This window comes from Nicotiana tabacum, chromosome 2 (genome assembly GCF_000715075.1).
Source record: "Nicotiana tabacum cultivar K326 chromosome 2, ASM71507v2, whole genome shotgun sequence".
Taxonomy (NCBI): domain Eukaryota; kingdom Viridiplantae; phylum Streptophyta; class Magnoliopsida; order Solanales; family Solanaceae; genus Nicotiana; species Nicotiana tabacum.
Window position 1 is genome coordinate 127,249,044 of NC_134081.1, and position 11,578 is coordinate 127,260,621.

General features: G+C 33.8%; 1 protein-coding gene across 1 annotated transcript; it reads right to left on the reverse strand.

Moving 5' to 3' along the window:
• Positions 1 to 5,290: 5,290 nt before the first annotated feature.
• LOC107824270 (putative transcription factor bHLH041) lies at positions 5,291 to 10,303 on the reverse strand. Its single transcript, XM_016651024.2, has 8 exons — positions 9,864 to 10,303; positions 9,652 to 9,750; positions 9,460 to 9,565; positions 9,350 to 9,364; positions 9,177 to 9,239; positions 8,312 to 9,037; positions 7,367 to 7,786; positions 5,291 to 5,839 (listed from the first exon to the last, which is right to left on the reverse strand). The coding sequence occupies exons 1-8, from the start codon at positions 9,974 to 9,976 to the stop codon at positions 5,774 to 5,776; spliced, it is 1,608 nt and encodes a 535-aa protein (XP_016506510.2). The 5' UTR covers positions 9,977 to 10,303; the 3' UTR covers positions 5,291 to 5,773.
• Between the last annotated feature and the right edge of the window lie 1,275 nt (positions 10,304 to 11,578).

Here is an 11,578-nt window from a genome sequence, read left to right on the forward strand (position 1 = left end):
ATGCTCAGCACCCACTGGCCGCAACTGCCCACTATAAGTGTTTAAGTAAGCAGCAACACTATATTGTTTATCAACGTAGTTGGTTGGCCCTAAACCTGTATGTTGAAAGCACATGATGGCATGTGAGCACGGCATGTGGTAGATGGACCATCTCCCACAAGATCATAACCTTCTAGATTCATTTATGGTATGTACATTATTCCCCCGATTTTGATGAATAGCGGTGCGAACTTCAAAAACATTTCTGTCGTGATCATACTGCAAAAAATGAATGCCAATGTGCTCGCCGCCTGCATTTCTCAAATCTGTTCATCGGCAATGGCATAAATTCAACACCCCTTTCCATCAATGATGTTGCAGCTACAGCCCTTTCAACAAACTCTTTGCCATCTGCTTGAACGACATCTGCACCATGGCAGTGACAGGCAATTCTCTTGCCGACTTCAATAACCTGTTGAAAGACTCTGACACGTTTGTAGTCAGAATTCCCCATCTTCTTCCACCATCCGCATATAAAGTCCACTTGTGAAGCTCATGTCGCATCAACCAATGATAAGCTCTCTCGTCTTCCTGCCTGATAGATTCCATGTGCCTCTAGAATTTATGCTCTTGGTGGTCTGTTGCTGCCATCCACATCAAATCATGCAGATCCTTGTTGGGATGTGCCTTATAAAAATTGGCCTTAAAATGCCTCACACAGTAACGGTGGTAGGCATAAGGTTTTTGCCATGCAGGCAAGTTCTCTACATAACTTAAGATACCACCATGCCGATCAGATATTAGACAAATGCCGGAACGTTGTTTGACAGCGTGCTCTTTCAAATGGTTCAAAAATAGCGTCCAAGTCTCTTGGCTTTTATTGGCACAAATAGCAAAAGTTAGAGGAAATATTTGTCCATTAGCATCTACTGCAACGGCTATCAACAGCTTGATATCATACTTTCCATAGACATGAGTGCCGTCTATGGATATTACCGTCCGGCAATGCGAAAAACCATCAATTACTAGTTTAAATGCCCAGAACACGTAATTGAATATATATTCTGGTTTTTTCGGACTACGCTCAAGCTTCCATTCAACAACCGTCCCAGAGTTAAAGTGTTGCAGTGCGGCCATGTACTTGGGTAGAGCTGCAAATGACTTATCCCAGTTACTATAAACAATTTCAAACGCACATTTACGCCCGAGAAATGCCTTTCTTTTGGTAATGGTATGACCATATTCCTGGTGGACTGATGTAATGCACTCTTTGATTTTATACCTTATGGACGCTTCAAGGTGTGGAATAAGGACAAGAGAAATCAAGTCAATATCCAAGTTGTAGTGATTCCCATTGAATGTGTCCATTTCACATTTGTGGGTGGGAATATATTTACCCACTTTCCATATACCTATGTTCTTCTTGCTCGCACGCAGCATCCAATGACAACCCATAAACCATCTGCGACAAATAACCTTGTATATATCCGGACTTGACTCCCATACCGTCATCTCACGACACTCTTTTACGCTGTATATTTTCGCCGCCCTGCTTAGGTGCACTTTATAAGGAAAAAGCATGCCCTTTGCCAGCACCGTTGGTCTAGAATCATCCTATATTGCTGTCCGAATTTCATCAAAATCCCTTGTGAGAGCATCCACATCCGGCATACTTGGCAAGTTATCAAGGTAGAGAATCTTCCTTGAATGAAACGGCACTTGGGACTCGTACACTCTTGGTCTAACGGGGGGTGGAGCATACTCCCTCGTCAAATCAGGTCCTTCATTCTCTTCCTCCTTGTCACCATCCTTACAAGGGAAGAGTGTGTCGTCTCCGGAATCATCGGCATTATTGTCATAATCATTGTTCTCTTCCTCACTCTGTGCATCTATCAGATCCCGATTTACTATGTCGTCTTCGGGCAATTGAGTGAGGACAGGTGGTTCAACTTGCTCGTTTTCACTACACAAACAACAAAATAATAAGCTACTGAAATTAATAAATACTTTCCATATAACTGTATCACTTCACTTACAAGTCGTAACGTGTTGACATTCCTTGATGGGCATTATCCTGTTGGTGATAACTCCCGGATGGACCACCATGATCCAACACACCAGATATACGTATATTCCAACTGGGCGTGGGTTCATAACTTGTAAAAGTCATATCTGATTGGTACCCCCTGTGGAATATATGAGTGTTAATACAATTTCAATACAACAAAAATATACATCGTAACACTAAGAAAAATTAAAGTTTACCACTCGTCTTGTAGATTATGTAAAGCAGGGGAGAAATTATTTACTCGTTCCTCATTCGCCCGTGGTGATAAGTTTAAATCAGGGCAAACTCTTTCATCCGGAACTTGTCCGGCAAAAACTGCTCCAGAATAACTACCCGATGACTGAGGGTTATCCCTACTATGAGCAACCTCACTATTACGAACGTCTTCGACCTTGACGTACATTTCTAACATTTTTATCACAAGAAATTTCCGGTATTTATCAGGAGTCCTCAAAAAATCCATCAAAGTTTCATCATCGTCGATGTTAAACTCAGCGTAACAAGCAACCCCTTGCGAAGTGACGGAATACAGATATCTTCCGGTCACTTTAAGGTTCACCGAACGTTTCCTCACACTCATTTTATTACATAACAACGATACCAATCTATCGTACTCCATTGTAAGTGACAACTTAACATGACACTGTGGAGATAAACTATAGCTCATATAGAGTTATTCGTCACCACAACCTCACCCCCTCCCCCCCAATATAATGAAACCCTTACTTTTCGCTCTTCACACATTATGAAAAAATGCTTGAGAATTTAACAAGAAGAAAAATTTGAACGAGAGTTAAGAATATTTTTGAATGGATTTTTGTAAAATCCTAACGCCTTTAAATAAGCCAATGCCTAGCTTGGTGGGTTGATTTTTTTATAGGTATAACACTCTTTTAAAGAGTGCTATACCCATTTGAATTATTGTTATGTCAGTTAAACGCATGAGACTTATTGGTGGGCCCACAAAACAGGTATAGCGCGGTTATATACCGCGCTATGTATATAGCGCGGTTTAAAAGAGCGTTATATATATAGCGCTCTTTTAAAGAGCGCTATACTTTAACGGCCAAAACTCCGTTAAAAGTATAGCGCTCTTTAAAATAGCACAATATATAAAAATGTCACTCTTTTTTTTAAACATACATTTTCGTCACACTTGTCCAAAAGAACCACAAATGGGTTCTGGACTCTAATTAATATGACCACCTTTCATTTTCTTTTTTTTTTCTTTTTCCTTTTTCTCTGTTGACTTGAAAAATCTTAGGACACAAAAGAATAGTATTTGAGGATTATTTAAGTACAAGTAAGTTTTAAATCAGTGTAAAAAAGAGCGATAACATTTTGACCTACAAGTAAGCAATTTGAAATGGAATACGTCTTGAAACTAAGAGCCCGTCTAGCCGTGAAAAGTTTTCCACTTTTTTCGAAATCAGTGTTCGGCAATAAAAAATTTTCTTGAAGATGAATTTTGAAATTTTTCGAAAATTTAAAAAAAGTTATTTTTCAAAATTTTCACTCAGATCACTCACAAAAATTCAAAGACAACCCAAAATTATATTCATGCCCAAACACAACTCTAATTTTCAAATGTCATTTTCACCTGAATTGTTTTACTTTTTTCGGAATTTTATAATTCTTATGTCCAAACGCCCGCTAAGATAGGTTTATGAACAATTGTGAGCTAAAATTGTGGCATAGAAAATTTCAAAAAAATAAAAAAATTGTTTGCCCCTAATAAAATTAGTATAGTACACATCATGTGGCCAATGTCATTTGTTTAGTCTAGGGGCGGCCCAACCCTAAAGCAAGTGAAATACTTGCTTTAGGCCCCCAAATATTTAAGGGCCCCAAAATTACTAGTATTTCTCTATATATAGTTGTATATTATTTATATAATTATCTTTTATTATTGATAAATTTATTTTTTTATTGTCATATTAATTTTTAATAACTCGATTTTTTCCTCTAATTAATATAACTAAAATAGTTTTCTGTCAATCTTATTTTACTTTTTTACTTAATTATATTTCTCTATTCATTAGTTGGTCACGTAACTATATCTAATAATCTAACTTAATATTTATTTTCCTTACATAAATTATACTCTCTCCGTCCTAATTTATATGAAAGTGTTTGCCTGTACATAAATTTTATGAAATAAAGGAAGCCTTTTGAAACTTGTAATCTTAAATAAATCATAGAAGTTTTTGGGCTAGAAATCATCTCATTAATGGTAAAAAGAAAAATCTAAAGTTGAATTGTTACCAAATATAGAAAGGGACTTACTAAAAAAAGGAGTCCCTTATGTTTTCTGGGTTCTCCCATTTCAGTTGTGATGCAACCAACGTTAAATTCATTTAATTTTCTGTATTTTATAAAACTAAGTTCTCATTTTTTTTAATTCCACATCCTCACTTGTCTAATTTTTTTAAAAACGATGTTCATTAAATTTTATATATATATATATATATATATTAAGGCCTCTTATTAAGATTTTATTTTAGGTCTCCGATGAGGTTGAGCCGCCCTGGTTTAGTCACGTCACTAATATAATGACAGTTGAAGATTGAGTCAATTCTTAGACTTAACGGTCAAAACCGTCGCCTCATATCTTTGAATTTCATTAATCACTTCAAACCAAATACAAAATTTAAGCAAAAATTATATAATATTAATATAGAATGGAAAGATAACACCTCAAGATTTATGAAAATAAAGTCAAATTAATAGATTTTCCTGAAGTACATTTGAGTGGGTGACTTAAAACTTTTTAAAAAGAGAAAAAAGAAGAGTAGTTGATTTTTTCTTGACATTAAACCATCAATTAAAATGCAACATCAACCATTTGTGGAAGGAAAATAACCATTTGTTTTGTTTTGTCTTGTTTTACTATGTTGTTTATTATGAATTGCGGTAGTCTCTTTTCAAGTGTATTATCTAGTTAAGTACATTGTAATATCTAGTTAAGTACACTTAAACCTAATTTAATTGTAATGTGCACTTTTGATCCTTATTACTTGTGAATCTTCCTAAATTTAACGAATTATTAATTGTTAATCTGTTCAACTAGTCATATGTTACGTTAAATTTGTATTGTTATTATACACTTGAGGGTAATAAAATTCTAAAAAATTATAAAAATATGATATTTCATATGTAAAGGGATAAAAACTCACATTTTAATTAATTCAAATTTAAATACATTCAAATAAAGTATTACAATGACCAACGTCAAGATTGACCAATAACTGAGAAATCAAAAGTGCAATTATATTGATCAAACCACCTAAATATTAGCAAGTGCACCTACATAGAACGTTGTTATTACTTGGTCATTTCTAGATTATATAACAGTACTCTTTAATATATTTATGACATCTATATTTAAGAGTACTGTTATATAACTTTAGAAATTATCAAATAATAACAATGGAATTGTTATGTTGTTGGTGGGATTTTTCACCTCAATTGGGAAAGGCAAGAAATTTACCAAGTGAGCTAGTTTTCAATCGGACTACAGTATGAATACACATTACATCCAGGTAATTAAACTACCAAAAAAATTGTACAATCATATGATTGTAATTTTCACCACATTAATTGGTGAAAATTCTGACTCTAAAGTAAATGATTGGATGAGAAAATTCTGAAAACTAGTTCAATAATTCAAGGCGCCGCCAGTCAGAATTTTATGGGTCCTACCAACAGATGACAAGACAAGTTCCTCTATGCCAAGTCATCAACAACCCTTTTCACTGCTTCCTCGAAACTAGACTCGTCCCATTCTCTACCCTGGACCAAATCACAACAAAATGAGAGAAAATTGGTTAACAAAGTTGGTAGGAAAACTTGGAAAAATAAAAGTTGGTAGGAAAACCAAATCCAAACAAGAGTTTTAAGATATATGAGCAAAGCCGGAGCCGAGATCTAAAATTTATGATTTTAAAATTTGTTATGGAATTTATAGTTTGTTTTAATTATATTAGTTATATGTCTAGCTAATATATAAAAAAATTATATTATTTTTACAACAACAATAATAATATACTTAGTGTAATTTAACGAATGAGGTATACGAAGAATAAAGTGCACGCAAATTTTGAGGTAGAGTGACTTTCCAAGAGGCAAGGACTGACTTTGTAGGCTAAAAAGAGAACTAAAAAAGTTGGAAAAAGCTATTCCTATAATGAAAGTGATATTTCCCACCTATAATTTCTATTTTGGAGGGCGGAACAGACTAACATTTCATAGAAGCCGGAAAGAAGTACCATCTTAAATTTTTTTTATTTGATAAGTAATTGATATCCACTAATTATAAGCTCACTAAAAGTATGATTAGACAGCAATTTATCCATTACATAAAAGGAGAAATTAGCGTTACGTGAAAATTGTATTTTGTTATTTCAGTAATCAAAGAAGCAATTTTACTTGTAAACTGTAACTCAATTTTCTAAAGAGTTTGCTTTTCTTATAAGGAATTCGTGATGATTGTATATTTTTAGTATAACACTCTTAATAATTTTTAGTTAGTAGAATTAAGCGGCAAAAAAAAAAAACCATTTTGCTTACAAAGACAAGAAATATCTTATTCTTTATATTTACACACAAAATGCTAGGAATACTTGCTTTCGTTATATGATGTCTAATTATATTATATGATTCCTAAATAAAAAGTGAACCGAAAATTATCGAAAAGCAGTTCTCATTTATATTTCTTTACAATTCCTCGAAGGGCTGAGAAATTCATGCAAAAAGAAATAATAATCCATTCTATATGAAGTTAATTAACTTCGGAACTTCAAAATATTTCCATATATATTGTTTAACTTCTTAAAGGAAAACAATGGTCCAGTATAACAATCTACAAAAATAAGATAGAGCTTGATCTTTATACACCAAAAAAATTAAAATATTTACGATATTATTTAAAGTAAAATATAAGTAACTTTCCATAGTAAAACATTAATTGGTAACTTGAAAAAATTATAAGATCGATATATATCAACTATAACTAATTAAGTTACAATATTTTTTTTTTGCACAACATGTTTGGTTCAAATTAGGATCGGATTAGGTAGGTTATCTCCGTATAAATTTTGGAATTAAATTTATCCCGTGTTTTACTTACCTAAAGTCAGTATTAATTTTATACCAAAATCTTGGTATAACGTATCCTATATAAAAGATGGAATAAATATTACGTATAATCCAAGGATTATAATCTTGGGATATCCCAATTTTGAGCCAAATAAACCTTGGTGTATATGATAAATGCAATTAGTTAAAGTTAAGGCTAGTTTCAGAAAATAAAGTGCATACCTCAATTCTAAGTCGCAAGGTTATATGAGTTACTGGTTCTGATTGAACCACTGATCTGGTGTTTGCTGCTACTGACTCTAAGTTTACATTGTTGTCACTTTTCAAGAATTCCAGCAAACGAGTAACCAAATCCAAGATGCTGCATTCTCTCCTTACTGAAATTTGCAAGTCCACTATTCTTGATTCTGATGTTGATTCACCTACATTTCTTATTTCAACATCTAGCCTTTCATTTCCACCAGTAGAGGAGCAAATAATTGCCTCTCCTGCAGCTTGATTAATTGGTTCAAAGGAGGATTTGTTCTGACGTTGTAGTAATTGTGCTTCCAACATTTTATTCTTTTTACTCAGTTCTTCCACTTGAGTTTTTAATGAACTTAAGTATTCTGTTGTACTAGCAAGTACTGATGCTTTGTCCTTCTGCACAAGAAATCGAACAAGAATTTAATCATTTCATTATAGCATGATATATTTTGAGATGCATTAAAACTTCATAAACATTGAGATATGTATTATGATCGAAATAATGAGGTGTCATGCGTAAGCTAGTAAAACAAACTTTCAACGATGATAAATCAGACAACAAAAGAGAAATATACCAAAAGTGACACAAACATTTAATGCGATTCAGTCAGTTGACCTATATCCACATGCGGAAATGAGCAAAACACTATATAAAATAGAGTACAACATATGGAGAAAACAACCTCACAAAAAAACACATACAAGTGACAACATAACACTTCAGCATAACACTTGTCTATATAACAAAATTAAGCAAATAAAAGTGCGCTCTCTCTATCGTAACAAATTTAAAATTTAAATGAAGTAGTTTAACAATTAAACCTGCACGTAATATAATGAGCTTACATGTTGAAAAAGTAATTTAAGTACGGAGTAAAAATGTACTCTTTTTAATAGTTTACATCATAATTGAAACCATACCTTAGTACCAGGTGGGAGTAAAGATCGAAGTAGTTGAAAGCTATCGTTAAGCTTTTCGCGTCTTCGTCTCTCTGAAATCATGTGATGAACCTGAGTACTTGTGGGGGCACGCGGGTTAGGCTGCATTTGTTCTTGCCTTGATCTCATCATATTTAAATTTCTGAAGAAATTGATAGATCTTCTAAACATGTTTTGTCGGCGAGTTGTGGCTGTTGCTATTGGCACATTGGGACCTAAAGCTGATCTAAACCTTCTAAATGCAGTGGCTTTTTGTGTTGCTATTTGGTTATAATCTGTGGGTAAGTTTTCTCGGGATTGGCGAGAGGAGGAAGAAGAAGAAGGTGATGTCATGACAGCAAGATACGCTCTTGTTAATGCAGCGTCTGCGGTTTCTAGTGTCGGTAATTGTATGCCTTGTATTTGATTTAATGTCTGAATGGCTTGTTGATATGGCATGGCGGTAGCAGATACCGGTGGAATTGGTCTAATAGTCTGATCGGAAAAGGTATCCGTTCGTGGCGGTTCTGGTACATACGGCGGCGTGCTTGCTACATTGAAGAGAAGGGATGAGTATTCGCCTGGGCTATCGATTGAGAATGATGAAGATGATGATGCCCGATTTTGATCAATTGGCAGTAACTGATTAGTAATTCCTCTTGTTGCTGCCGGTGCTGGTCTTGAGAAATATTCGGCAAACAAGTTCGTCATTCCCATTTCCAAGTTTACCTTTATATATAAAAGTAACTAGTATTAAAAATGCATAACCAATGTTAAGAAGAAACTAATAAAGAAGTTAGGAACTTAGAAATTTGCAAATCATGAATAAAAGTGAGGTCATACAAATTTTATAAAGAAATGGTCTTACTTGAGGGCTACAAGTCATTCCAACCTCAATTTCTCCAATGCTACACCCCATACATATTACTGTCTGAAGTTAAAAACAAAATCAGAAGATAAAATTAAGTTTCAATATCAACCACATTATTTTATACTTTTACCATATTGGATCACGTGATCATGAAATAAATAAACACAAACCTTGATTCCAGCTTCCTGCAACAATCATATTAAAAGGTTAGCTTGGATATTGTTTTTATATAAAATATTAATTAAGAATAATATATAAATTAATCTGTTATCAAAAGTACCTGGTAGAATTGAAGCTGCACTGGATTGGATGCATGTGATTGAAAATCTGCAAACTGCAGTTCCATGTAAGGAACATTATTCTTGAAAGCCAGTCCTGGGATGCGGCTGAAGTTGAATAAATTATATACAACTTAATTTGGAACAATTCTCATAAACTAATAATTAAACTCTAATTTTAATTAGTTACCTACCTATTATCCATAATAAGCCATGAATGCCTGTACTCTTGGAATAGCCTCTGAGCAACATCATTGTCTCCATTGTAGATTCCACCCAAGGACATAAAACAGCTACAAAATGATGAAAATGTGGCAGGTTAGAATAATGTTTTGGACATGTATATATGTTCATTTTCATAGTAGCTAGACTAATGAGAGGAATGAAGAACAAGTAGTAATCTTACTTAGATGGTTGGAAATATTGCCAGAGGCATATGTAAGTGCAACCTAAGGACTCCATTATCTTTAAGAGAAAGACGGCACGGTCTCCTTCTTCAAGGAAGAAGATGGAGTCCATGCAGCTAGCTCCAAGGTTAAAAATTCTAAGTATGTTTACTACATGAGAGTTTGCTGCAGCATTGTCCCTAATATAGTATGGTGGTCATATTTGTCAAGGTGCTGTGTATGGAAAACTTGAACATATTTATGTGCTTTAAGAAGGAAGGAAAAGTTATAGAATAATGGTGTATGAATCATAGAGCTCAAGAGCTTAAAAATGTTTCATTTGAATCTTGAAAGCTAACACTTTTTGGCTAGCTACAATTCATGTTAGGTGGTAGTTTGAAAAGTATATTGGAAGAAATATCCTATAAAAAGAAAATGAAAAGGACCCCACCAAACAAAAAAGTTAAATGGGACAACTTATACAAGTCTCTGAGAAGGTTAAAGGGGATATTGAAGAAAAGTGGTAAAGGTATATAAGAACTTGAAATTTTCAAGGGAAGAGAAAAATAGGATTTGGAAAAGTAGAGGAGAGAAAAGAAGTAGCCAGCCAAGAGAGGGTTGAAAAGTAATGGTCAAAGTCTACTAAGGCAAAGATTTGAATTGAGTCAAGGGAGGATGGCAGTGTGTCTCTTTCTAGTTTTCTTTGTCATCTTTTTGGATAATTGCACAAAATTACCCTCTAATCTCCCTAATCAGACAATCCCTCCTTTTAAAAGGCACTAAGCTCCCGCTATGCACGGTGTCTGAAAAATAATCGGACCACAAGGGTCTACCGTACGTAGTCTTACCCTACATTTCTACAATAGGTTGTTTCCAGTACAGCTCGAATGCATGACCTCCTGATCGCATGACAATAATTTTACCAGTTACGCCAAAACTCCCCTTTAATTACACAATCTCTCTTTAGTTCTTTAAAATTTCGGAAAGACTTCACTTTTATTTTTTTGAATAGTCCAATATCACTAACTTAATTAAATTTGAAGAGATCTATCCTTCCCGCCACATCTTCGACGGAAAGACCTTACCTATTGGAACACATTACAATCAACTTAGCTATTGTTTTGTCCCAGTAATTGAAATGAGTGTTGCAGCTATTTATCAATTTACTATCCATAATTTTAACAGATTTTCCCCCCTTTCATATCTCTTAAAATCATTTTACTTAATTATCGTCGCCAAGCATTTAATAATTTCACTAAGAATTTCAATAAAACTAACATGATATGATAACACAAACACTTATTCTTTCCTTCAAAATAAAATAAAAGTTATGTTGTGTGTGGCAAAAATATAGCTTAAGGCAACAAATAGAACTTTTTTATAATGTATAGTCTTAGATAAAATTGTCAAATGAAAAAAAAAATCAAATTTTAAATTTTGGGCTTTTGGGGGTGGAATTAAAAAATAACCAGATTTACAAGTGGTAATTGAAAAATAGCCACAGTTTCAAAAGTAATCGAATTTTAGCCATTTTTCATGTAAAGATAAATCTGAACGAAAACATTGTTCAAAATCCGGAAAATATTCCGGTATAATATACTGGAGTTCGAATTTTTTACATATGAACTTCCAGCATAATATACTGGACTTCCAGCATAATATACTGGAAGTTCATACACAGGTGCTCTAATCTCCAGTATATTATGCTGGAACTTTCCGTGTGCCGGAGTTCCAG

Bases quoted from the DNA above. Each gene is read 5' to 3' on its own strand.
- LOC107824270 (XM_016651024.2), bottom strand. From the start codon at position 9,976: ATGGACTCCATCTTCTTCCTTGAAGAAGGAGACCGTGCCGTCTTTCTC. The intron at 7,787-8,311 runs GTATGGTTTCAA...TTTCTTGTGCAG, and splicing joins TACTCCCACCTGGTACTAAG to AAGGACAAAGCATCAGTACT. The intron at 5,840-7,366 runs GTATGCACTTTA...GATTTGGTCCAG, and splicing joins CCTTGCGACTTAGAATTGAG to GGTAGAGAATGGGACGAGTC.